General features: G+C 43.4%; 1 protein-coding gene across 2 annotated transcripts in view; it reads right to left on the bottom strand.

Moving 5' to 3' along the window:
• Positions 1–10,487: 10,487 nt before the first annotated feature.
• The window catches only part of UPF3B (UPF3B regulator of nonsense mediated mRNA decay), a gene marked incomplete at both ends in the record, with an annotated part of 28,046 nt that continues 14,831 nt past the window's right edge, over positions 10,488–23,702 (bottom strand). Inside the window, 6 exons of one of the 2 annotated variants that reach the window (XM_080719167.1) lie at positions 10,488–10,637; positions 18,599–18,899; positions 19,907–20,067; positions 22,151–22,189; positions 22,574–22,756; positions 23,558–23,601. In XM_080719167.1, the coding sequence (XP_080575293.1) occupies positions 10,488–10,637; positions 18,599–18,899; positions 19,907–20,067; positions 22,151–22,189; positions 22,574–22,756; positions 23,558–23,601 (878 nt within the window). The remainder of the gene's footprint in view (positions 10,638–18,598; positions 18,900–19,906; positions 20,068–22,150; positions 22,190–22,573; positions 22,757–23,557; positions 23,602–23,702) is intronic. The other variant, XM_080719166.1, reaches the window with a different exon arrangement.

Genomic DNA, 23,702 nt, shown 5'->3' with positions numbered 1-23,702 from the left:
GCTTCCAGGAACCCCAGTACCACCACCCCCACAAAAAAAAGTTTGATACTGTAATAGTTGATGTACTTGTCTGTAATCCCAGCTTCTTGGGAGGCTGAAGCAGGAGGTTGGCAAGTTCAAAACTAGCCTAGGCTCTTAGTGAAATCCCGTCTCAAAATAAAAAGGGAACCAAGCAAGATGCACACTTGTAATCCCAGTACAGGCTAAAATGGGAGGATCACAGGTTCACAGCCAGCCTCAGCAACGTCATGAGGCCCTCCACAACCTAGTGAAACCCTGTTTCAAAAATAAAACAAAAATAGGTCTGAGGTGTAGCCTAAAGGCAGAATGCCCCGGAGTATAATCCTTAGTACCACAAAATAAAAATACAAAGGGCTGGAGGTAAAGCCTCATGGGTTCAACCCTCAGTACTGCAACAAACAAACAAAAATATTAGAAGCTAAGTATGGTTGAGGCACACCTGTAATTCCAGTATTTGGGAGAAAGAGACTGAAAATAAAATAGAGCTGGAGGTGTAGGCCAGAGGTCGAATGCCCCTGGGTTCAATCCCTAGTATAAAAATAAATTCTGAAAATAAGTCCACAGGTTTCATCAGACGGCCAAAGAGTACTCTGGCACAAAAATGGTTATAAATCCCTAGACTAGATTATGGTTGAGCAAATAAACTATGTAAGAGACTGTGGAAATATTCCAGACAAGAAATGATGGTGGCCTAAAGTAATCCCTCTGAGGTTGGATAAGAAGTAAAATCAAGAGATGATGAAATTGTCAGGACCTGGCCCCAGATTTCTTTCTTTTTCTTTTTTCTTTTCTTTTTTTTTTTTTTTTTTTTTTTTTTGGTGGTACTGGGGGTGGAACCCAGAGGCTTTCTACCTCCGGGCTATACTCCCAGACCCATTTTATATTTTACTTGGAAACAGGGTCTCACTAAGTTGCTGAGCGCCTCACTAAGTAAATGAGGCTGGCTTTGAACCTGTGTGATCCTGCTGTCTCAGCCTCCCAAGCGCGGGGATTACAAACATGCATCACCACGCCCGGCCTGGTCCCAGATTTCTGCCTTGGCAACTGGAAGCTTGAACTCTAGATCTAGAAACTGAATACACAAGACTCCCATTTTCTTTGAGGCCCAACTTAAAAATTACCTTTTACTGATCTCCATAGTGGCTGAACTACTCTGCACTCCCACCAACAGTGTAAAGGAGTTCCTCTTTCCCCACATCCTTGCCAGCTTGGAGATTCCTTAGAAAACTGGGAATAGATCCACCATTTGATCTGGTTATACCACTCCTTTCCAAAGGGGTTGAAATCAGAGAACTACGTTAATATATGCATACCCATGTTGATAGCAGCACAATTTGTAATAGCCAAAATATGGAACCAACCTAGGTCTCCATCAACAGAAGAATGGATTGCAAAAGTATGGGAAATACACACAATGGAATTCTATTCAGCTATAAAGAAGAACAAAATCATGTCATTTGTAAGAAGATGGAAAGTGCTGGAAAGCATTATGTTAAGTGAGATTAGTCAAGCACAGAAAGAGAAGGGACATATGTTTTCTCTAATATGTTCAAGCTAGGGAGCAGCGGTAATACCAGAGGGATTCCAGATGATGGAGGAGAAATCTCAGCAAAGCTTGAATGGAAGGATAGGAGAGGAAGAAAGCTGAGGTTGTTCAGTGGAGGAGCTACATACGAATATGTGTAATAGCATAAATACAACATGATTAACCTGGACACTATCTATTGGGAGGGGGGAGGGTAATGGATAGGGAAGGGCATGAAACACAATCTAAATGTACACCACTTTCAGTATGTTCCACTTATAAAAATTAAAAATTAAGCCGGGAGTGGTGGTGCACGCTTGTAATCCCAGCATTCAGGAGGCTGAGACTGGAGGAACGTGGTTCGTGGACAGCCTCAGCTACTTAGTAAGGACTTCCACAACTTAGTGAGACCCTGTTTCAAAATAAAGAATAAACCGGGCGTGGTGGCTCATGCTTGTAATCCCAGCATTCGGGAGGCTGAGACAGGAGGTTCGTGGTTCGCAGACAGCCTCAGATACTTAGTGAGGCCTCTGCAACTCAGTGAGACCCGGTTTCAAAATAAAGAATAAAAAATAGGGCAGGGGGTGTAGCTTAGAGGTCAAATGCCCCTGGGTTCCATCCTCAGACCTACAAAAAAAAATTAAAAATTAAAAAAAATAATAATAATAAACAAAAAAATAGCCACAGCAAAAAAAAAAAAAAATACCTTTTGTTTTCAGTTGTAGGGATTGAACTCAGGAACTATTTCAACCTCTGAACTATACCCCCGGCCCCCTGTGTGTGTGGTGTGTGTGTGTGGGGGAGGTGGTAACGGGATTGAATCCAGAGGCATTCCACCTCTGAGTTACACTCCCAGCCCTATTTCATTTAATTAACTAACTAATTTATTTATTTATTCATTCATTTATTGCGGGACCCCTGCCCTATTTTCTGTTCTTTATTTTTGAAACAGGGTCTCACTAAGTTACGGAGTGCCTCACTAAGCTGAGGCTGTCCGTGAACCGCGATCCTCCGGTCTCAGCCTCCCGAATGCTGGGACTGCAAGCGTGCGCCACCACGCCCGGCACTTATTTATTTATTTATTTATTTATTTATTTATTTATTTTGTGGTACTGGGTATTGAATCCAGGGGCATTCTACCTCTGAGCCATACCACCTGGGCTTATTTAAATTTTTTTTTCAGTACTAGGGATGGAACCCAAGGACATTCTACCTCCAAGCTACACCCCCAGCCCTCTTTTTAATTAATTAATTAATTAATTATTTATTTTTGTGGTACTGAAGATGGAACCCTGGGGCATTTCACCTTTGAAATACACCCCCAGCCCTAATTTTAGTCTCTTTATTTTGGGGGGGTCTTGGGGATGATAGCCAGGGAAATTTGACCTCTGAACTACACCCCCTGCCCTATTTTGTATTCTTTACTTTGAAACAGGGTCTAAGTTGCAGAAGCCATGCCAGGCGTGGTGGCGCATGCTTGTAATCCCAGCATTCGGGAGGCTGAGAACTGGAGGATTGCGGTTCACGGACAGCCTCAGATACTTAGTGAGGCCCTCTGCAACTTAGTGAAACCTGGTTTCAAAATAAAGAATAAAAAATAGGGCAGAGGGTGTAGCTCGGAGGTAGAATGCCCCAGACCCGCAAAAAAAAAAAAAAAAAAAAAAAAAAAAAAGTTGCAGAGGGCCTGAATGATGCCCTCCTATTTTGCAATACTTAGAAACCTACATTAATTTCTCATGGTTAATTTTTCATTAGCCCATTCTCTTGCTAGGAAGCATGTCTTAATTTAATTTTTTTTTGTACTTGGGATTAAACCCAGGGACATTCTACACATGGGCTACATCACCAAACCTTTCTTTTTTAATTTTTGAAATAGGGTCTCACTAAGTTGCTAAGCATCTTTCTCAGTTGAAGAGGCGGGCCTTGAACCTGCGATCCTCCTGTATCAATCTCCAAAGCACTGGAATTACAGGCTTATGTTACCATACCTGTCTTCTTCCCTTAATTTTTTTTTTTTTTTTGGTGGTACTGGGGGTGGAACCCAGAGGCTTTCTACCTCCGGGCTACACTCCCAGACCTATTTTATACTTTATTTGGAAACAGGGTCTCACTAAGTTGCTGAGAGCCTCACTAAGTAGCTGAGGCTGGCTTCAAACCCGTGCGATCCTCCTGTCTCAGCCTCCCAAGTGCGGGGATTACAAGTGTGTGCCACCATGCCCGGCTTCTTCCCTTAATTTCAAGTTGAAAATATGTTCATTCATTCAGGTTACCATGATAAATATGAAATGCAGATGACATGTAAATACACAAATATACTTTTAATTTTAAATATCTGTGATGGGGCTTCAATTTTGATATACAGATTATTTTTTCTCACATAACAAATAAAGCCGGACATGGTGGCACACACTTGTAATCCCAGCATTTGGGAGGCTGAGGCAGGAAGATCACGGTTCACAGCCTCAGTGAGGCCCTTTGCAACTCAGTAAGACCCTGTTTCAAAATAAAAAATAAAAAAGAGGGCTAGGGGTGTAGCACTGCAGAAAGAAAAAAAGTCAAGACATAGACTCTTAATGTAAAATAAATTTTATTAGTGTAAAACATTGTGGTAGCACTTTTGTATGTTTTTGTTTTAACTGATGAACAAAGACTTGTAAGTGGGTGCAAGATTAAATCCTCTTTTGCAACCTCAGAACACATTGTTCAGTATGAGTTTTGATACATATAAGGAATATTATACCAATGTTATACCTCTGATAAAGTGATGGGGAATTGATAACCATTAAGGTTGCTAAGGCTAAAAGTTGATAATTGAAAGACATGAAGGGAATCTAAGTTGTATTGAATCAGAATTCCAATTTCATATTGTGATAAAAGAATATGTTTTTTTTAGGTTTCTATCTTGAAATGATATGGAGTTGAAATCAGGCCTTTGAGTGTTTGGATCATTTATTTAAGTGTTGTAATGTTGTAAGTATATTAGGAATTTTTTTTTTGGTGGTGGTACTGGGGGTGGAACCCAGAGGCTTTCTACCTCCGGGCTATACTACCAGACCTATTTATATTTTATTTGGAAACAGGGTCTCACTAAGTTGCTGAGAGCCTCACTAAGTAGCTGAGGCTGGCTTCAAACCCGTGCGATCCTCCTGTCTCAGCCTCCCAAGCGCGGGGATTACAAGTGTGCGCCACCACGCCCGGCTTATATTAGGAATGTTTATCATTTTAATAAAACATGGCTTTCTTTATTTTCAAAAAAAACATTCTGGAGAAGTCAGGTGTGGTGGCACACACCTGAGACTGAGATAGGAGGATCACAGTTTCAAGGATAGCCTCATTAACTTAGCAAGACTGTCAGCAACCTAGCAAGACCTGTTTCAAAATAAAAAAATAAAACGGGTTGAGGCTGTAGCTCAGAAGTAGATGCTCCTGGGCTCAATCCCTAGTAACACACACACACACACACACACACACACACACACACACACACACGTCATGTGACACAGTGGCAATGAACAAGTTACGTATTTACCCATGTCTCCATAGTAGGAGCTTAATAATCATCTAGTAAATGAATACGTTTTTTTCCATAGTAGGAGCTTAATAATCATCTAGTAAATGAATACGTTTTTTTTTTCTGTGAGATTTCTAAGGATGGTGAAATCCTGTTTGTTCATGTCAACATACACTTTTTGAGAATTCACCAGGTGTAGGGCTATCTTTGCTACCTTGCTTTCTCTAATAGTACATGGTCTAATAATTTCTGTCATGTAAAGAACAGTACAGAGGGAGTAAAGAAAATTCTACATAGCCCCCTATAAAAACATATACAGAACTCTGTCAACACAAGGCGGAAAATGAGTTTAAAGGTTACATCTGTGCATACCTTATAGAAAATTAGATATTTTGTGTGTGTGGTACTGGGGGTGGAACCCAGGGGCTTTCTACCTCCAGGCTATACTCCCAGACCTATTTTATATTTTATTTGGAAACAGGGTCTCACTAAGTTGCTGAGAGCCTCACTAAGTAGCTGAGGCTGGCTTCGAACCTATGCGGTCCTCCTATCTCAGCCTCTCAATTGCTGGGATTACAAGCCTGCGCCACCACGCCCGACTCAGAACATTAGATCTTAATCTTACCATGAGCTAAATTACTATCTCAGGACTAGGTGGTATATTCTTGCCGGGGAAGGAGGTCAGTTTCTGACTGAACGTATGAGAGTGTCATGAATGCCTAAGCCATCCTTTACTACTGCCATGGAAGTCCCCACCTCATCACTGCCCTCAGCCCTGGAATTTCTCCTGCTTTCTTCCCTGAACATCACTTCTGTCTTCAAGAACAGCTAAACCTCCATAGCTGTAAGCGATATCAGAGAAGGACCAAGTGGTTTCCCCTACCATAGTGTTTCTGCAAATACACAGAAAGTGCTCAATAAAGGCTAAGAAAGTTTAGAGCGGGGCGTGGTGGCGCACGCTTGTAATCCCAATATTTGGGAGGCTTAGACAGGATGATCACCGTTCCCGGACAGCCTCAGCTGCTTCATGAGGCCCTTTGTAACTCAGTGAGACCCTGTTTCAATATAAAGAATAAAAAAATTAAGGCTGGGGGTGTAGCTCAGAGGTAGAATGGCCCTGAGTACCATCCACAGTACCACACACAAAAAGATTGTGTTTGAGTTGTTTCCATTCTCTCTTCATTTCCAAAGAAATCAGCAACTAATGATGTAGTTCAGCAGTGAGGTGCAGGGCTGGATGTGCAGAGCCTGAGGTCCAGCCCCAGCATAACAAACAATCCAAAAAATCCAGACATAAACTTGTGACTAAAGAAAACAGGCAAAAATGGAATGAACTTGTTTTTCTGGTGTGTGTGTGTGTGTGTGTGTGTGTGTGTGTGTGTGTGTGTGTAACTCAGAGACCTTCTACCTCCAGGCTATACTCCCAGCAAAATTTTTATTTGGAAGCAGCGTCTTGCTAAGTTCCTGAGGCTGTCCTTGAACTTGTGATCCTCCTTGATCCTCCTGTCTCAGACTCTCAAATATTGGGATTACAGGTGTGCACCACCATGCCTGGCTGTTTTTCTGTTATTTATAAGGTTTTTTTGTGTGTGTGTGTTTTGCAGTACTGGGGATGGACCCAGGGTCTCACACATGCTACGCAAGCTCTGTACCACAGAGCTATGTAGCTTCAGTCCTTGCAAAGTTCACTCTGATACTAAGAATACGAAATTAAAGTGAGGCATGGTTGCACACCCTGGCAGTCCCAGCTACCCAGGAGGCTGGGGATCATCTCAGTTTAGCAGTTCTAGACCTGCCTGGGCAACAGAGGGAGACCTCATCTCAAAAAAAAAAAAAAAAAAAAAAAGAGCCGGGTGTGGTGGCGCAGGCTTGTAATTCCAGCATTTGGGAGGCCGAGACAGGAGGATCTGGGTTCACAGACAGCCACAGCTACTCAGTGAGGCCCTTTGCAACTCAGTGAGACCATTTCCAAAATAAAGACTAAAAAATAGGGCTGGGAGTGGCGCTCAGAGGTAGAATGCCCTTGGGTTCCATCCCCAGACCCGTTAAAAAAAAAAAAAAAAAGCCGGGCGTGGTGGCGCACGCTTGTAATCCCCGCGCTTGGGAGGCAGAGACAGGAGGATCGCGCAGGTTCGAAGCCAGCCGCGCGTGCTGGTTTAGGAGACCCTGTTTCCAAAATGAAAATGTAAAAAATAGGTCTGGGAGTGTAGCCCGGAGGTAGAAGGGCTTCCAGGAACCCCAGTACCACCAAAAAAAAAAAAAAAAAAAAAAAGCAAGGCATGGTGTGCACTCTTAATCCCAGCACTTGGGAGGCTGAGACGAGGATCGCAGTTCGTGGACAGCCTCAGCTATTTAGCGAGGCCCGCTGCAACTTAGTGAGACCCTGTTTCAAAATAAAGAATAAAAAATAGGGCAGGGGGTATAGCTTAGGAGGTAGAATGCCCTTGGGTTCCATCCCCAAACCTGCAAAACAAAACAAAACAAAACAAAACAAAAAGGAAAAGCTGTGTTGGTGTACTTGTAATCTCAGTGCTCAGGAGGAATGAATTTAGCAAACGCGTCTCAGAATAAGAAAAATAAAGACTGGGGCTGTAGCCTAATGGTAGAGTTCAGTTCCCAGGACTACAAACAAACAAAAAGTAAATTGTGCCGGGCGTGGTGGCGCACGCTTGCAATCCCAGCATTCGGGAGGCTGAGACTGGAGGATCACAGTTTGCCGACAGCCTCAGCTACTTAGTGAGGCCCTCTGCAACTCAGTGAGACCTGGTTTCAAAATAAAGAATAAAAAAATAGGGCAGGGGGTGTATCTCGGAGGTCAAATGACCCTGGGTTCCATCCCCAAACTCGCAAAAAACAAACAAACAAAAAAATTGTGATTTACAGCCCAATGTGGTGACACATGCCTGTTAACCCTAGTACTTGGGAGGCTGAGACAAGAGGATTCACAGGTTCAAGACAATCCTCAGCCATTTAGTAAAACCCTGTTTCAAAAAAAAAAAAATTGCGCTGGTCGTGTAGCTCAGAGGTAGAACACCCCTGGGTGTTCAATCCCCTGCAAAAACAACAAAAATTAGGAGTTTTAAAGGAAGTGGTCCTCACCCTGATCCCTACAATACAAGAACGAGGCACATAGGAGCTAATTAAAGAAAGTGGTGGGGGAGAAGGGTGGAGGGGTGGGGTGGTGCTATGATAAAGGATGTCGACTCATGGTAGATGAAAAATTGCTTAGCAGGCCAGGTACAGTGGCACACACCTGTAATCCTAGGACTTGAAGGCCAAGAAAGGAGCGCATGTTTGAAGCCAGCATGTGGTAACTTAGTGAGATCCTGTTTCTTTTTCTTTGGTACTGAGGATTAAACCCAGGGATCTCTGAACAACATCCCCAGCCATTTTTGCATTTTTTAAAAATTTTGAAACAGGGTTTCCTAGGTTGCTGAGAGCCTTACTAAGTTGCCAAGGCTGGCTTTGAACCTATGATCCTCCTGTCTCAGCCTCCCAAGTACTGGGATTACAAGCATGCGCCACCATGTTCAGCTGAGACCCTGTTCCCAAATGAAGTATAAAAAAGGTCTAGGAGTACAGCCTGGAGGTAGAAAAGCCCCTAAGTTCTACCCCCAGTACCACACAAAAATAAAATTTTTGCTTCAAAGCTGCACATGGTGGCACCGGCTTGTAATCCTAGTACTTGTGGCTGAGACAGCCTCAGCTACTTAGTGAGGCCCTCTGCAACTTACTGAGACCCTATTTCAAAATAAAGAATGAAAAATAGGGCTGGGGTATAGCTTGGAGGTAGAATACCCCTGGGTTTAATCCCCAGTACCACACACAAAAAAACTGCTTTGAAACAGGGTCTCACTAGGTTGTTGAATCTCAAGAAGTTGCCAAGAGTGGCCTCAAACTTGCAATCCTGCCCCAGCCTCCCAAGTACTGGGATTATAAGAATAGGCCACCACACCCAGCTCTCCTCTTCCCTTATTTTAGTACTTTTCCCCATTTGAGGACTGTTCTCTTTCTTTTCTTTTTGTACTGGGTATTAAACCCAGGGACATTCTACTTCTGAGTTTACACCCCTAGCCCTTTAATTTCTTGTGGTACTGGGGAATGAGCCCAGGGGCATTCTGAGTTACACCCTAGCCCTATTTTATTTTCATTTTATTTTTATTTTTTTGTTACTAGGGATGAAGCCCAGGGGTTTTCTACATCCAGTCTTCACTCCCAGACCTATTTTTTATATTTTATTTGGAAACAGGGTCTCACTAAGTTGCTGAGAACCTAAGTAGCTGCAGCTGGCTTTGAACCTGCGCGATCCTCCTGTCTCAGCCTCCCAAGTACTGGGATTACAAGCATGTGGCACCATGCCTGGCTATTTTTATTTTAAATCAGGGTCTCACTAAGTTGCAGAGACCCTCACTAAATTGCTGAGGTTGGCCTCGAACCGGTGTCCTGTCTCAGACTCACAAGTACTGGAATTATAAGTATGCACCATCCCGGCCTGCGGTGTGTTTAGCATGTTAGGCTCTGGCTGTAACCCCCAGCAATGCAAAATTAAAATAATGAATCAATAAAGACACATTTAGCTTCATGCTTAAGTGCTACTGATATTTATTGACAGCAATACAAAACAAGCTATGACTGAAAGTTGCTATTTAACAGGAACAGAGATTGGTACAATTTTCTTCCTGGAGAAGGGATGCACTCAGGTTACGAGACCTAAGGTAAAACAAAGACTGGACTGTCAAGAACCAAACAAGGACATTTCACTTCTTAACAGCAAAAGACTAAAGGCAAAATGAGATGTTTTAAAAATACTATTGACTTAACTTATGTAAGCCAACAAACAACTAAAACTTAACTCTTTAAATTTTAGGGCACAGGATATAGGTGTAACATGACTTTGCATTTTTTGCCGCAGCAAGAATTTGTGGCATCCTTTATTGTACTTGTACTACAATTACATGCTTGTTGCTTCTACACTACCCGAAGTCAATAACCATCACCAGCAACGCAATGTGACTAGACCTGAACAAGATCGGAGTGACTCCGCTCCACCCCGACTAAGAAATTCAATCCAGGACCAGTGACACCTTTGGACTTGAGTGCCAGCTCTCTGTACCTCGTGTCATACAAAATTATGTCCTCACCCGACATTCCCCACCTGTGAATTGTAATGCGCAGCCTCGCCGTCTTTTCCTGACACTTGAAAACTAATTTGTAGAAATTGCAAAAACAGTGAAATTGTACTTCCAATTCTGAGCCTGCAATCAGATTCCTGCTTTGACGCAAAACATACTCCTCGGCAGTGTATCCCACCAGCACAGCGGCCCCTTGCTTGCTTTCTCTATTCCGTTGCCCTGAAGGCACTTCTGGATTGCTCAATACGTGCTCTTTGGCTGCCTAGACAGTCAGGACACCTACGGCCACATGGACTTATCACTCCTCTCCTCCTTCTTTTCTATGGCTAATACCACTTTCCTGCTTTTTTTCTATTGCTGAATCTCCAGACTTGGTGCTGTCATCAGGGGGACAGAGTCGGTTTCGGCTTCGAGCTCCTGGTTGGTAAAGCTGCATTGCTGGACGATCCTGAAAGGAAAAGAAAAATGTTCATCTTATAACACTGCTACAAAGGTGTGTTGGTTTTACTGGGGACTGAATCCAGGGACTACATTCCCAGCCCAATTTGTATTTTGAAACAGGGTCTCTCTAGTTGGCTGTGAACCTGCAATAGTAATGGGCATTCACCACCATGCCTGGCTGCTATTAAGCTATTACACGGGGCTTTGGGGGTCATAAATTAGGTTTTATATATGCCTCAAACAAGTCATATAAGGCCCAAAATGTCAGTGCATAGTACACGACAACTAACTGCGCCCTCTACCCTACCTCCAAAGAAAAGCAACCACTTTTTCAGATGTGTAGGGCAAGCTGGGTAGGGTGGCAAACACCTGTATTTTCTGTACTTGGGAGGCTGAGACAGGAAGATTGCAGCTTCCAGGGCAGCCTCAGCAAGTCGTGAGACTCTCATCAACCTAGTGAGACCCTGTTCCAAAATGAGAAATAAAATAGGGCTGAGGGTGTAGCTTGAAGGCAGAATGCCTCTGGGTTTAATCCCCGATACCACAAAAAATTAAAAAAAATTAAATAACAGGGAAACAATTTTTGAAAATTGCCTAATTTTTTTCTTTCCTTTTTGGGACCTCGTATCTTTTTAATTTGGAAACAGGGTCTTTTAAGCCAGCGAGGCTGCCTCCACCTCTGAAGCGCGCGGGGATTACAAGCGTGCACCACCACACCTGGCCTTATTCTATATTTTGAAACAGGGTCTCACTTAGTTATGGAGTACCTCCGTTCTGCTAGCACTTTTATTTTTGAAACAGTCTCACTAAGTTGCTGAGTCTGGCCTCAAACCTGCAATCCTAGCCAGGTGTGGTGGCGCACGCTTGTAATCCCAGCACTTGGGAGGCTGAGACAGGAGGATTGCCCAGGTTCGAAGTCAGCCTCAGCTACTAAGTGAGGCTCTCAGCAACTTAGTGAGACCATGTTTCCAAATAAAGTATAAAATAGGTCTGGGAGTGTAGCCTGAAAGAAGAAAAACCCTGGGTTCTACCCCCAGTAACACACACACACACACACACACACACACACACACACACAAATACAACCCTGCAATCCTCATGTCTCAGCCTTCCAAGTAGTGGGATTATAGGTGTGCTTGGCTTTTTTTTTTAAATTTTTGAAATAAGGTTTTAGAGCCAGGCGTGGTGATACACACTTGTATCCTAGCATTTGGGAGGCTGAGACAGGAGGATCCTGGTTCGGAGGATCCTGGTTCACAGACAGCCTCAGCTACTCAGTGAGGCCCTTTGCAACTCAGTGAGACCCTGTTTCAAAATAAAGAATGAAAAATAGGGCTGGGGATGTAGCTCGGAGGTAGAATGCCCCTGGGTTTCATCCCCAGTACCGAAAGGAAAAAAAAAAAAGAAAGGAGGTCTCATTAAGTTGCTATGGATCTTGCTGAGTTACTAATGTTGGCTCTGACTCTGTGAACCTCCTGTCTCAGTTCCCCAGGTTTTGGGATTATAGGTATCCGCCATCATACCTAGCTCCTAGTGCCTAATTTTCTTAACCATCTCAAGCTGAACTAATTAGCTTGAATTTGCTAAATGTAGAAACCACAGTTATTGCATATCTCCCATCAGTAAATTGACTTTAAGACGCATTACCACAAACTGGACGTGGTGGCGCACGCTTGTAATCCCCGCGCTTGGGAGGCTGAGACAGGAGGCTCGCACAGGTTTGAAGCCAGCCTCAGCTACTGAGTGAGGCTCTCAGCAACTTAGTGAGACCCTGTTTCCAAATAAAATATAATAATAGGTCTGGGAGTATAGCCCGGAGGTAAGAAGCCTCTGGGTTCCACCCCAGTACCACAGAAAAAAGATAAAATAAAAAGCTCAGAGGTAGAGTGCCCCTGGGTGCCATCCCGAGTATCGCTTTAAAAAACAAAACAAAAAAGACACAGCACCACAGAAAGTGTTTAGGAGGGGCTGGCATATGTGAGGACCTGGGTTCCATTCCCAGCACTACACACACACACACACACACACACACACACACACATTTTAGGAATAAAAACAAAAGTAATAAATCAACGAAAACTGTTAAATGGAAACTTCCTTGAAATGATGAGCTCAGATCCCATGTAACTTGTTTTTGTTTTTAAACAGGATCTCACTAGGTTACTGAGTGTCTCACTACTTGCTGATGCTGTCCTCAAACCTGAGATCCTCTTCTCAGTCTCCTATATACTGGGATTAAAGGTGCTGCGCCACCATGCCTGGCTTTTTTTTTTTTTTTTTTTTGATACAGGATCTCACTAATTTTCCCAGAGGGGCCTTGAATTCAGTCTTCCTGCCCTAGCTTTTTAAGTAACTGGGATTACAGGTTTAAGTCGCCACACAAAACTAAAGCACTGTCATCTCCTCTCCCACCCCTGCCACTTGTGGTGCTGGGGATTCGGGGATTGAACCCAGGGCCGCACATATGTTAGGCAAATACTCTACTACTGAGCTACGCCCCAGCCATAAAGCATTATTTCCCCCCCAGTACTAGGGACTGAATCCAGGGACATTCTATCTCCGAGCTGAAATGGTCTCAGCCAGGCGTGGTGGCACACACTTGTAATCCCAGCATTTGGGAGGTTGAGACGGGAGGATCGCAGTTCGCGGACAGCCTCAGCTACTACTTAGTGAGGCCCTTTGCAACTCAGCGAGACAGTTTCAAAATAAAGAATAAAAAATAGGGCTAGGGGTAGAGCTTGGAGGTAGAAAGCCTCTGGGTTCTATCCCCAGTACCACAAAAAAGGAAAGAAACAGGGTCTCATGAAATTGCAGAGGACCTAAGTAGCTGAGGCTGGTCAGGAACCTGTGATCCTCCTGTCTCAGCCTCTCATGTACGGGTATTACAAGCATGCACCACCACGCCCAGCTTAAAGCATGTGTGTGCTCCTGTGTGCATGTCTGTGTGTTACCAGGGATGGAACTTAGGGGCATTTTACCTCTGAGCTACATTCCCAGCCCTATTTTTTTAATCCTTTTTTTTTGTAGTATTGGCATAGAACTCAGGGCTTTCTACCTCCGGGCTATACTCCCAGACCAATTTTATATTTTATTTGGAAACAGGGTCTCACTAAGTTGCAGAGAGCCTCACTAAGTAGCTGAGGCTGGCTTCAAACCTGAGTGATCCTACTGTCTCAGCCTCCCAAGTGCTGGGATTACAAGCCTGTGCCACCACACCCAGCTCTAATTTTTTATTTTGAAACAGAGTCTCACTAAGTTGTAGAGGGCCTAAGTAGCTGAGGCTGGCCTTCAACCTGTGATCTTTCTGCCTCAGCCTCTCAAGTACTGGGATTACAAACATGTGCCACCATGCCCAGCTTAAAGCATTCTTTTTTTTTTTCAGTGCTGAAGATTGAACCCAGGGCATTCTACCTCTGAGCTATACCTCCAGCCCTACTTTTTTTTATTATTTATTTTGAAATAGGGTCCCACTAAGTTGCAGAAGGCCTCACTAAGTAGCTGAGGCTGGCTGTGAAACTGTGATCCACCTGACTCAGCCTCAAAGCGTTATTCTTTCTTTTGTGGTACGGGAGATGGAACCCAGAGGCATTCTACCTCCAAGGTACACCCCCAGCCCTCTTTTATATTCCTTATTTTGAAACAGGGTCTCACTAAGTTGCCGAGGGTCTCATATGTAGCTGAGGCTGACTGCAAACCTGCAATCCTTCTATCTCAGCCTCTCAAGTACTGCAATTACAAGCGTGGTCCACCATTCCGACTTCAAAGCATTATTCTTTTTTTTTCTTTTTTTTTGGTGGAACTGGGGGGTGGAACCCAGAGGCTTTCTACTTTTGGGCTACACTCCCAGACCTATTTTTTTATACTTTATTTGGAAACAGGGTCTCACTAAGTTGCTGAGAGCCCCACTACGTGGCTGAAGCTGGCTTCAAACCCGTGCGATCCTCCTGTCTCCGCCTCCCAAGCACGGGGATTACAAACATACGCCACCACATCCAGCTTCAAAGCATTATTCTTAATTGAAAAATTTCATCAAAACATTTCACTATTTTCACAAAATGAAATGTTTCAACAAATGAAACTAGTATTTAAAGACGTGGATGGTGGGTCTGCCACTGTATAAAAAGATGTGACAATGTGAACACCAAGGATCAGGCTTGGGATGTGGCTCAGCGGTAGGGTACTTGCCAATCATATGCTAGCCTCTGGTTCAGTCCTCTGTAATGCAAAAATAGTGTACAACTGAGCCGGGGGCGGTGGCGCACGCTTGTAATCCCCGCGCTGGGAGGCTGAGACAGGAGGACCGCACAGGTTCGAAGCCAGCCTCAGCTTCTTTGTGAGGCTCTCAGCAACTTATTGAGACCCTGTTTCCAAATAAAATATAAAAGAGGTCTGGGAGTATAGCCCAGAGGTAGAAAAGCCTCTGGGTTCCACCCCCAGTACCACCAAAAAAAGAACAGTGTACAATTGAACATCAAGAATGAAAACTGATAAATTCAAATGCAATAAAAATCTCTAAATATACCACTTCTTAAAGAATAAGCAAATGTGACTGATATTCCACGTTTCTGGGACACTAGTCATTACTCTGAACACTGGTAAATAATAGGAAAGTAAGCGGAGCACAATGGCACATGCCCATACCAGGACTTGAGAGGCTGTGACATGATCGTAGATTCAAGGCCTGCCGTAGCAACTTAGCAAGATCCTGTTTCAATATTTAAAAGATATAGCCGGGCGTGGTGGCGCACGCTTGTAATCCCAGCATTCAGGACGCTGAGACCTGGAGGATCGCGGTTTAAGGACAGCCTCAGCTACTTAGTGAGGCCTCTGCAATTCAGTGAGACCCGGTTTCAAAATAAGAAATAAAAAAGCCGGGCGTTGTGGTGCACGCTTGTAATCCCCGCGCTTGGGAGGCAGAGACAGGAAGATCATGCAGGTTCGAAGCCAGCCGCGCACGCTGGCTTAGGAGACCCTGTTTCCAAATAAACATGTAAAAATAGGTCTGGGAGTGTAGCAGGGCTTCCAGGAACCCCAGTACCACCAAAAAATAAATAAATAAAAATAAAAAAATAAAGAATAATCCGGGCGTGGTGGCGCACGCTTGAAATCCCAGCGCTTGGGAGGCTGAGACAGGAGGATCACGCAGGTTCGAAGCCAGCCTCAGCTACTTAGTGAGGCTCTCAGCAACTTAGTAAGACCCTGTTTCCAAATAAAATATAAAAAAATGGGTCTGGGAGTATAGCCCGGAGGTAGAAAGCCTCTGGGTTCCACCTCCAGTACCACCAAAAAAAATAAAAAATAAAATAAAATAAAACCATTAAGAGAAAGACTGATAAAAAAATTTGACAACAGTTGGGCTCATGCTTATAATAATGAACATAATACCTGAACCTACTGACCCATTTTTTCATTTATTTTTTTTGCATACTAGGGATGAAACCCAGGGGCATACTACCTCTGAGCTATACCCCCAGCCCTATTTTTTATTCTTTATTTTGAAACAGAGTCTCACTGAGTTGCAGAGAGCCTCACTGAGTAGTAGCTGAGGCTATCCTCGAACCCAGATCCTCCTATCTCAACCTCCGAAATGCTGGGATTACAAGCGTGTGCCACCACGCCTGGCCCATTTTTTCACTTTTGTAACTAAAATAATTTAAAATCTATTAAAGTGTTTTGTAAAACTTGTACAATGAATACCCACCTGTCCTCCTAGATTCATTTTTGCAAAACCATCTGAGAAGTTGCATATACTTTGACCTTTCCTTGATATATATTTCATATTGTCTCATCAAGAACAAGGACATTTTAATAAAAAGCCACAAAATAATTGTTACTGATCAATCACAGCATCCCAAAGTACAGGACAGCCAGATATCACACGCTTCCTGAAGTGGTACAAGGGAAGAAATACAGACCATCCAGGAAATACCTACCATAGACCGTACTGAACATCAAGTCCAGATCAGGGGTGGCCTGTTTTTATAAATGAAATCTAACCTGTACACAGCCACACTCCTTTCTTTCCTTCTATTCTTCCTCCTTCCTTCCTTCTTTCTTCCCTTTTTTTTTTGGTGGTACTGGGGTTCCTGGAAGCCCTTCTACCTCCGGGCTACACTCCCAGACCTATTTTATACTTTTTTTATTTTTGGAAACAGGGTCTCTTAAGCCAGCAAAGCTGGCTTCGAACCTGCACGATCCTCTTGTCTCTGCCTCCCAAGCATGGGGATTACAAGCGTGCGCCACCACGCCCAGCTCGCCCTTCCTTCCTTCCTTCCTTCCTTCCTTCCTTCCTTCCTTCCTTCCTTCCTTCCTTCCTTTTTCATTTTTTGGCAGTTCTGAAGATTGAACCCAGGGGACTCACAAATGCTAGGCAAGCACTCTACCAGTGAACTATACCACTAGCCCCAAACTAATTTTTGTGGTACTGGGACTGAATGCAGGGGCATCCTACTTCTGAGTTCTACCCCTGGCTGTATTTTATTCTTTTTATTTATTTATTTATTTTTTTGCAGTACCAGGACATTGTACCTCAGAGCTACACCCCAGCCCTATTTTTTAGCCTTTTTATTGTTAAAACAGGATCTCACTGAGTTGTGAAGGGCCTCGCTAAGTAGCTGAAGCTATCCGTGAACCACAATCCTCCAGTCTCCTCCTTCCAAATGCTGGGATTACCAAGCATCACCACCACACCCGGCCTATTCTTTATTTCTGAAACAGGGCCTCACTAAATAGATAAGGCTGGCACGAATCTGCAATCTTCCTGTCTCAGTCTCCTAAGTACTGGGATCACTAAGCATGCGCTACCATGCCTGGCTTCTTTTTATTTTGAAACAGGATCTCACTAAGTATCCGAGGCTGGCCACAAACCTGCAATCCTCCTGTCTCAGCCTCCCAAGTATTAGAATTATAAGTGTGTGCCACTACACCTGTCCCATTCAGTTGTTTTTTTTTTTTTTTTGTGGGCCTGGGGATGGAACTGAGGGGCATTCAACCTCTTAGCTACACCCCCTGTCCTATATTTTATTCTTTCTTTGGAAACAGGGCCTCACTAAGTAGCTGAGGCTGTCTGTGAACCACGATCCTCCTGTCTCAGCCTCCCGAAAGCTGGGATTACAAGTGTGTGCCATCACGCCCGGCTCCCATTCAGCTTTTGAAGAGCCTCCATGCTGATCTCCATGGGGGTTGTACCAATTTACAATCCCACCAGTAGTGTATAAGTGAGGATGGGGTGTAGCTTGGAGGGAGAATGTTCCTCAGTTCAATTCCTAGTACCATAAGAAAAAAGAGAACTTAAGGAGATATTTTAAGTAAATACAATTTGTGGACCTTGTTTAGACCATATATATATATATATATATATATATATATATATATTAATGAAGCAATTGAAAAAACTGAACATGTGGTAGCTAGGAAATTAAGGAATTGTTATTAGTTCTTTTGGTATGAAAATGCTAGTGGGTTTATATTATTAAGAAAAATACTTGGCTGTGCGTGGTGGCGCACACCTGTAATCCCAGCATTTGGGAGGCTGGAGGCTGAGACAGGAGGATTGCGGTTCGTGGACAGCCTCAGCTGCTACTTAGTGAGGCCCTTTGCAACTCAGTAAGACCCTGTTTCAAAATAAAGAATAAAAAATAGGGTTCAGGGTATATCTCAGAGGTAGAATGCCCCTGGGTTCAAACCCTAGTACCAGCCAGGTATGGTGGCACTAACCTGTGATCCCAGTACTTGGGAAACTGAGGCTGGAGGATCGCAGGTTCGAGGCCAGTGCACAATAACTTAGTGAGACCTTGTTCAAAATAAAATGGGCTGGGGATATAGTTCAGTGGTAGAACCACCCACCTACCCTCCCACCCCCCAGCTTGAAGCCCTAAGTGACACAAAAAGAGGGAGACAGCCCCTTTCTGTACATTTGCCAGAAGAGGGGAGGGTCCTCATGAAAATCAATGTAATGAAAAGCAGCACCTTGTTTCTTATGCGGTCTCTCTTAACCACTTCCTCTTTCTTTTCAGTTTTTTCTGTGCTGACTATTGATTCAGTGTTTTCACTCTTCTTCCCTTTATCTCGCAGTGCTTCTTTCTCTTTTTTAATTTCCTCCTCTTTTCTTCTAAAGGCCTTCTCTTTCTCATAGCGCTCCTTCTGCCTGCGGCGCTCCTCCTCTTGCCGCTTCAGCCGCTCTCTTTCTCGCTCTCGGAGGATGCGCTCCTGATCCCGTTCGTAATCCCGCTCCCTCTCCCTGTAGTCTCTGCCGCTCTCATCTTCAGGCCTGCATGAAAATAAACAAGACAACCCTCAGGCGTCCTGTGATCGTGCACACAGGAATCCCATGATGCTACCCCGACTGCAGCAATGGGTTTGCACTTTTAAAGCAGAGGAATATCTACTATCATTTTATTTATTTATTTATTTTTAATTTTTTGGTGGTACTGGAGGTGGAACTCGGAGGCTTTCTACCTCTGGGCTATACTCCCAGACCTATTTTAAACTTTATTTAGAAACAGGGTCTCACTAAGTTGCTGAGAGCCTTACTAAGTAGCCGAGACTGGCTTTGAACCTGTGTGATCCTCATGTCTCAGCCTCCCAAGCGCGGGGATTACAAGCGTGTGCCACCACGCCCGGCCTAGCATTTTATTTTTTTCTAATTTTTTTTTGCAGTATTGGGGAAACCCAGGGGTATTCTACCTTTGAGCTGCAGCCCAGGCCCATTTTTTATTCATTATTTTGAAGCAGGGTCTCCCAACTAAGTTGCAAAGGGCCTCACTAAGTAACTGAGGCTGACCGTGAACCCAGATCCTCCTGTCTCAGCCTCCCAAATGCTGGGATTACAGGTGTGCGCCACAATACCTGGCTAATCTACTAGCATTTTAGAAAAAAAAAATCTTTTGCCAGGCATGGTGGCGCACACTTGTAATCCCTGCGCTTGGGAGGCTGATTCAGGAGGATCACACAGGTTCGAAGCCAGCCTCAGCTACTTAGTGAGGCTCTCAGCAACTTAGTGAGACCCTGTTTCCAAATAAAACATTTTTTAAAAAGGTCTGGGAGTATAGCCCGGAGGTAGAGAGCCGCTGGGTTCCACCCCCAGTACCACAAAAAAAAAAAAAAAAGAAAAAAAAAGCCTTTACCCAGATTGATGTACTAGACTATGAAAGCATTCTTCCTGTCTCTCTGCCCCAGATATAAGGTTTTCTTAATCCAGATCGAAGTCAGGGATATAGCAATGATACCAGCAGGTAGCAATCAAACCCAGCCACGAGCCCTGGACTACTGACTGACCTCTTGGGCTTTTCATCTTTAAGTTCGCCATCAGAACGCTTGGGCAGCATGCAACTTTGCCCACCGGCTCTTTCATCACTCAGATTCTCTTTGTCCAGTTTCTTGACTTTATCTCTTTTGTCCAATTCTTTTTCATCTCCTTTTTCTGGCTTCTTGAGCAGCTTTAAAAGAACATTATTTTTATTTTGAAAGGTAGGGCAATGTCTTCTGAATCTAGCCGCAAAAAACACTATGCTAAATATTTAAAACCTAAGATACAGAAGGCCCCCTATCTGTGCAGGTAGCCTTAAACTTTCAGATGACAGACGAATGAATGCATGAGCATAGTAATTTACAAAAAGGATGCTACGAAGGCGAAAGCGTTATCCACCCAGGTGAAGTGGTGTAATCACTTTGCGGCAATGGGATCAAGACTCCTTTGGCTATTCATGGGTCCAATTTTAAGTGAACCAATGCACACTGCCAAGTGTGTTTTTGCCACAAAACAGCGTGTCGATAGATATAACTAAACGGGGCTAGAGCCCACAAATTTAAAACTTCTTGGCAGATCATTACTGTCGGACTGTCTTTATGCATATTACTTGGAATAACAGAGACCTTCGTCACCAAAGGAGGATCCATTGCAGGAATAATTCTGTCTTGAGCCAAAGAATAACATAATTATGATGGTACCATGATATTATAAGTAGAGATAAACAGAAAGAACTGTTTGGCATTTGATTGATTTTATTATTTGATACTGGGGATTGAATCCAGGGTCATTCTGCCTCTGAGCTTCACCCCGGTCCTATTTTATTTTTTTAAATTTTGAAACAGGGTTTCACTAAGTTGTGGAGGGGCCTAAGTTGCTGAAGCTGTCCTCAAACCTGTGATTCTCCTGTCTCAGCCTCCCAAGTACTAGGATTACAAGCATGCACCGTCATGTACGGCTGGCATTTGATTTAAAAACCCAAATGCTTTAAATAACAGAATGGTAAAGTTTCATCTGTGTACTGAGTACGAACTCTACTCAATGACATATATATATATATATATATATATATTAGATATAATATATTGTATATATAATATTCATAGAATATACATAATATATAGCCATATATATTATATGTGTTCAAAATTCCATTCTTTCTCTATTACTGTTATCTCTTTAGGATACTGTAAGTATTGGATGGAGACATTCTTAGGCAAAATAGAAGAATTTTAAATCCCAAAGTGAAGGCATCATACAAGATTCATGTCAGGGTGAAGGCATCCTCCAAGTGACCATGCAAAAGGCAAAGCAGCAGGGAAATTAGGCGAGAAGTTAGTTTAGCACATGGACAGCCACTGCAGATGGGACTTCAGAGTGGACAGGAAGAAGCACCCGTGTAAAGAGGAGACTGCGTGCAGGTTTCATTAGGAATGTTCTTATTTCTTGAATGAACATCTGTATTAGAAGCCAAGATGTTCATTATCTAATAAGAACATTAATGAATATCTCTAGCACAGTTGGCTCTACCTTCTGCCTTGCTGATTGTTAGGAATAGCAAGTCAAATCATTTGTGGCGTGGCAGACAGATTGCTGGAAAGAATTAAAATAGGAAACTCTCCCTTCTAAGCACCTTATCACCAATAAACAGCCCCCTAGAGACGCAGGGAACCCTACCTACATGAACTGCTGAGTTTTCAGGAGACAAAATGACATCCTGCCACCATCTCTAGGATGTTCTCTACTTTCTCAAGTTCTAGATACTAGTCATTCCCCAGGAAGTTCACTGGCGCAAGGGCTGCGCAGGCCACGCCTTCAGAAGAGAAGCAGCAAGGTTCGGATCTTTCTACCAGTTTTCCTTTTCCTACATGCATCACATTAATCAGAATTTGCTGCTCACAGATTCCCGGCTAGACGTAAAATCACATGGGAGTCACGTGAGAGTGGAAAGTACTTAATGCAGGCCATTTTACCCCTAGTCATCCCGAGAGGCAGCCAGTTCTGAGAGGCATATAGGAGAGAAAGAGAGATAGAAGCTCATTTATCCTCTGGTTGTCTGCAGTTACAACTTCTGGGTACACAACAGAGCATCAAGAAGTCACCTGGGCTTCCTTTTAATGTAGGAATTTAAAATAGCTGTTCAGCAAGACCCACATGAGTGAAGGAGTGTTCAAAGGTAACACTACCACCACCACCACCAAAAGGACTTATTAGCTAAGACCTGTGTGTGTGACATGATACTAGGGGTTCTGTATCATGTATTTGGTCCTTACATTTTTCTGATTCACAGCTTGTAACAGAAACCTGTGTACCTGAAGACAGTGGAAAACAAACAGATGAGGCAACTTCATGTATCAATTATGAAGGAAAAGCTGAATAAAATCCCCAAATCATGCCAGCCAGCCCTAAGCCTTTAGTGACGATGAACCGAGAGATCAGTAACCCAAACATCAAACATTCTCTATGATTAAGAAAAAATACAATCTGCAGTGAAGAATAAAAACATGTCAAATACATCATCCTTTTAAAAGCTCTTAAAATTCTAAACAAAGACTATTAGGAAAGATTTTTATTTGTACACTCCACCCCCAAGTGACAAGAGCAAAACAAAAAGTCCCTTACACAAACACAAGATGCACAGAAAGAGGCACATGCAATCCCCAGCAATATGCGGCTTGTTTCAATTACTTTCATACCTTAATCTTTGGTTCGTCCTTTAATTTGTCTCTTTCTGGAACTCTGTCTACTTTCTTCAGCTTTTCGATATCCTTCCTTTTTCTTTTCTCTTCTTCTTTCCATTTCCTTCTCTCTTCTTCTCTTTGTCTTTTTCTTTCTATTTCTCGTCTCCTCCTTTCTTCCCTCTTTTCTTCTCTCATTCTCTACAAAGAAATGTCAACACAAGCCCTCCAGTAAAAATCATCACCCAAAAGGTGATCCGTTCCGAAGGCCTGGTAGGCACTCACTGAACTGGATAGTCTTTCCTTTCTACTTTTTTCCTGGTGGTGGAAATTGAACAGATACACGTTCTACCTTCCTAGCTACGCCCCAGCCCCATTTTTTTTTTTTTATTTGGAAACAGTGTCTAAGTTACTGAGGGCCTCACTAAATTGATTAGACTGGTCTCAAACTTTCGATCCTCTTGTCGAACCCTCCCAAGTACTGGGATTATGGGGGTGTGCAACCATGCCTGGCTACCTCCAGCCCCATTTTATTTTTTATTTTGTATCAGGGTCTCACCATGTTGCTGAGGCTGGCCTTAAACCTGTGATATTCCAGTCCCAGCTTCCCAAGTTCTGGGGTTATAGGCGTACACCACTATGCTGGCCTCCTTCTTACTTCTACAACGTTCTTAACCCCCATGCTCTTCAGAAAGTGAAAGAGAAAGAAGATGACGGCCTGCTAGAATCAGTCTCCCACTGCTGCCTTGCTTTAGTACCAGAGGCTTTCAGAATATTGCTGGGTGGGCAAGCTAATGACTCTCTAGGTCCGCAGAGTGAACCCCTGGTCCCACAAGCAGAGTAAAGGAAAGTGCCAGAGAGTGAGACCAAGAAGCCAAATCAAAGAATAAACGGGGAAAAGGCAGCTGCTTCTCCTGGGGGACCTCAGTGTTCTTAAAATGTTTATAGAATGTGAACTAAAGAAACTGAAGAAGTGATAGAAATATAAAAACAAAGATTTACCTGTTTGTTTTTCAGGAAGCTCAAAAGTGGGGTTGTCTTTTTAGCTATATAAATATAAACAGATTATTAATAATACTCATCAAACCCTAGAAGGAATCCTACTTTCTGACATTCCCTGCCACCCACCTAAGATGGGAAAAATAAA

This window comes from Muscardinus avellanarius, assembly GCF_963383645.1.
Source record: "Muscardinus avellanarius genome assembly, chromosome: X".
Lineage (NCBI taxonomy): Eukaryota > Metazoa > Chordata > Mammalia > Rodentia > Gliridae > Muscardinus > Muscardinus avellanarius.
Note: the sequence above shows the minus strand (reverse complement) of the source record. Positions and strands in the feature narration are given on the sequence as shown.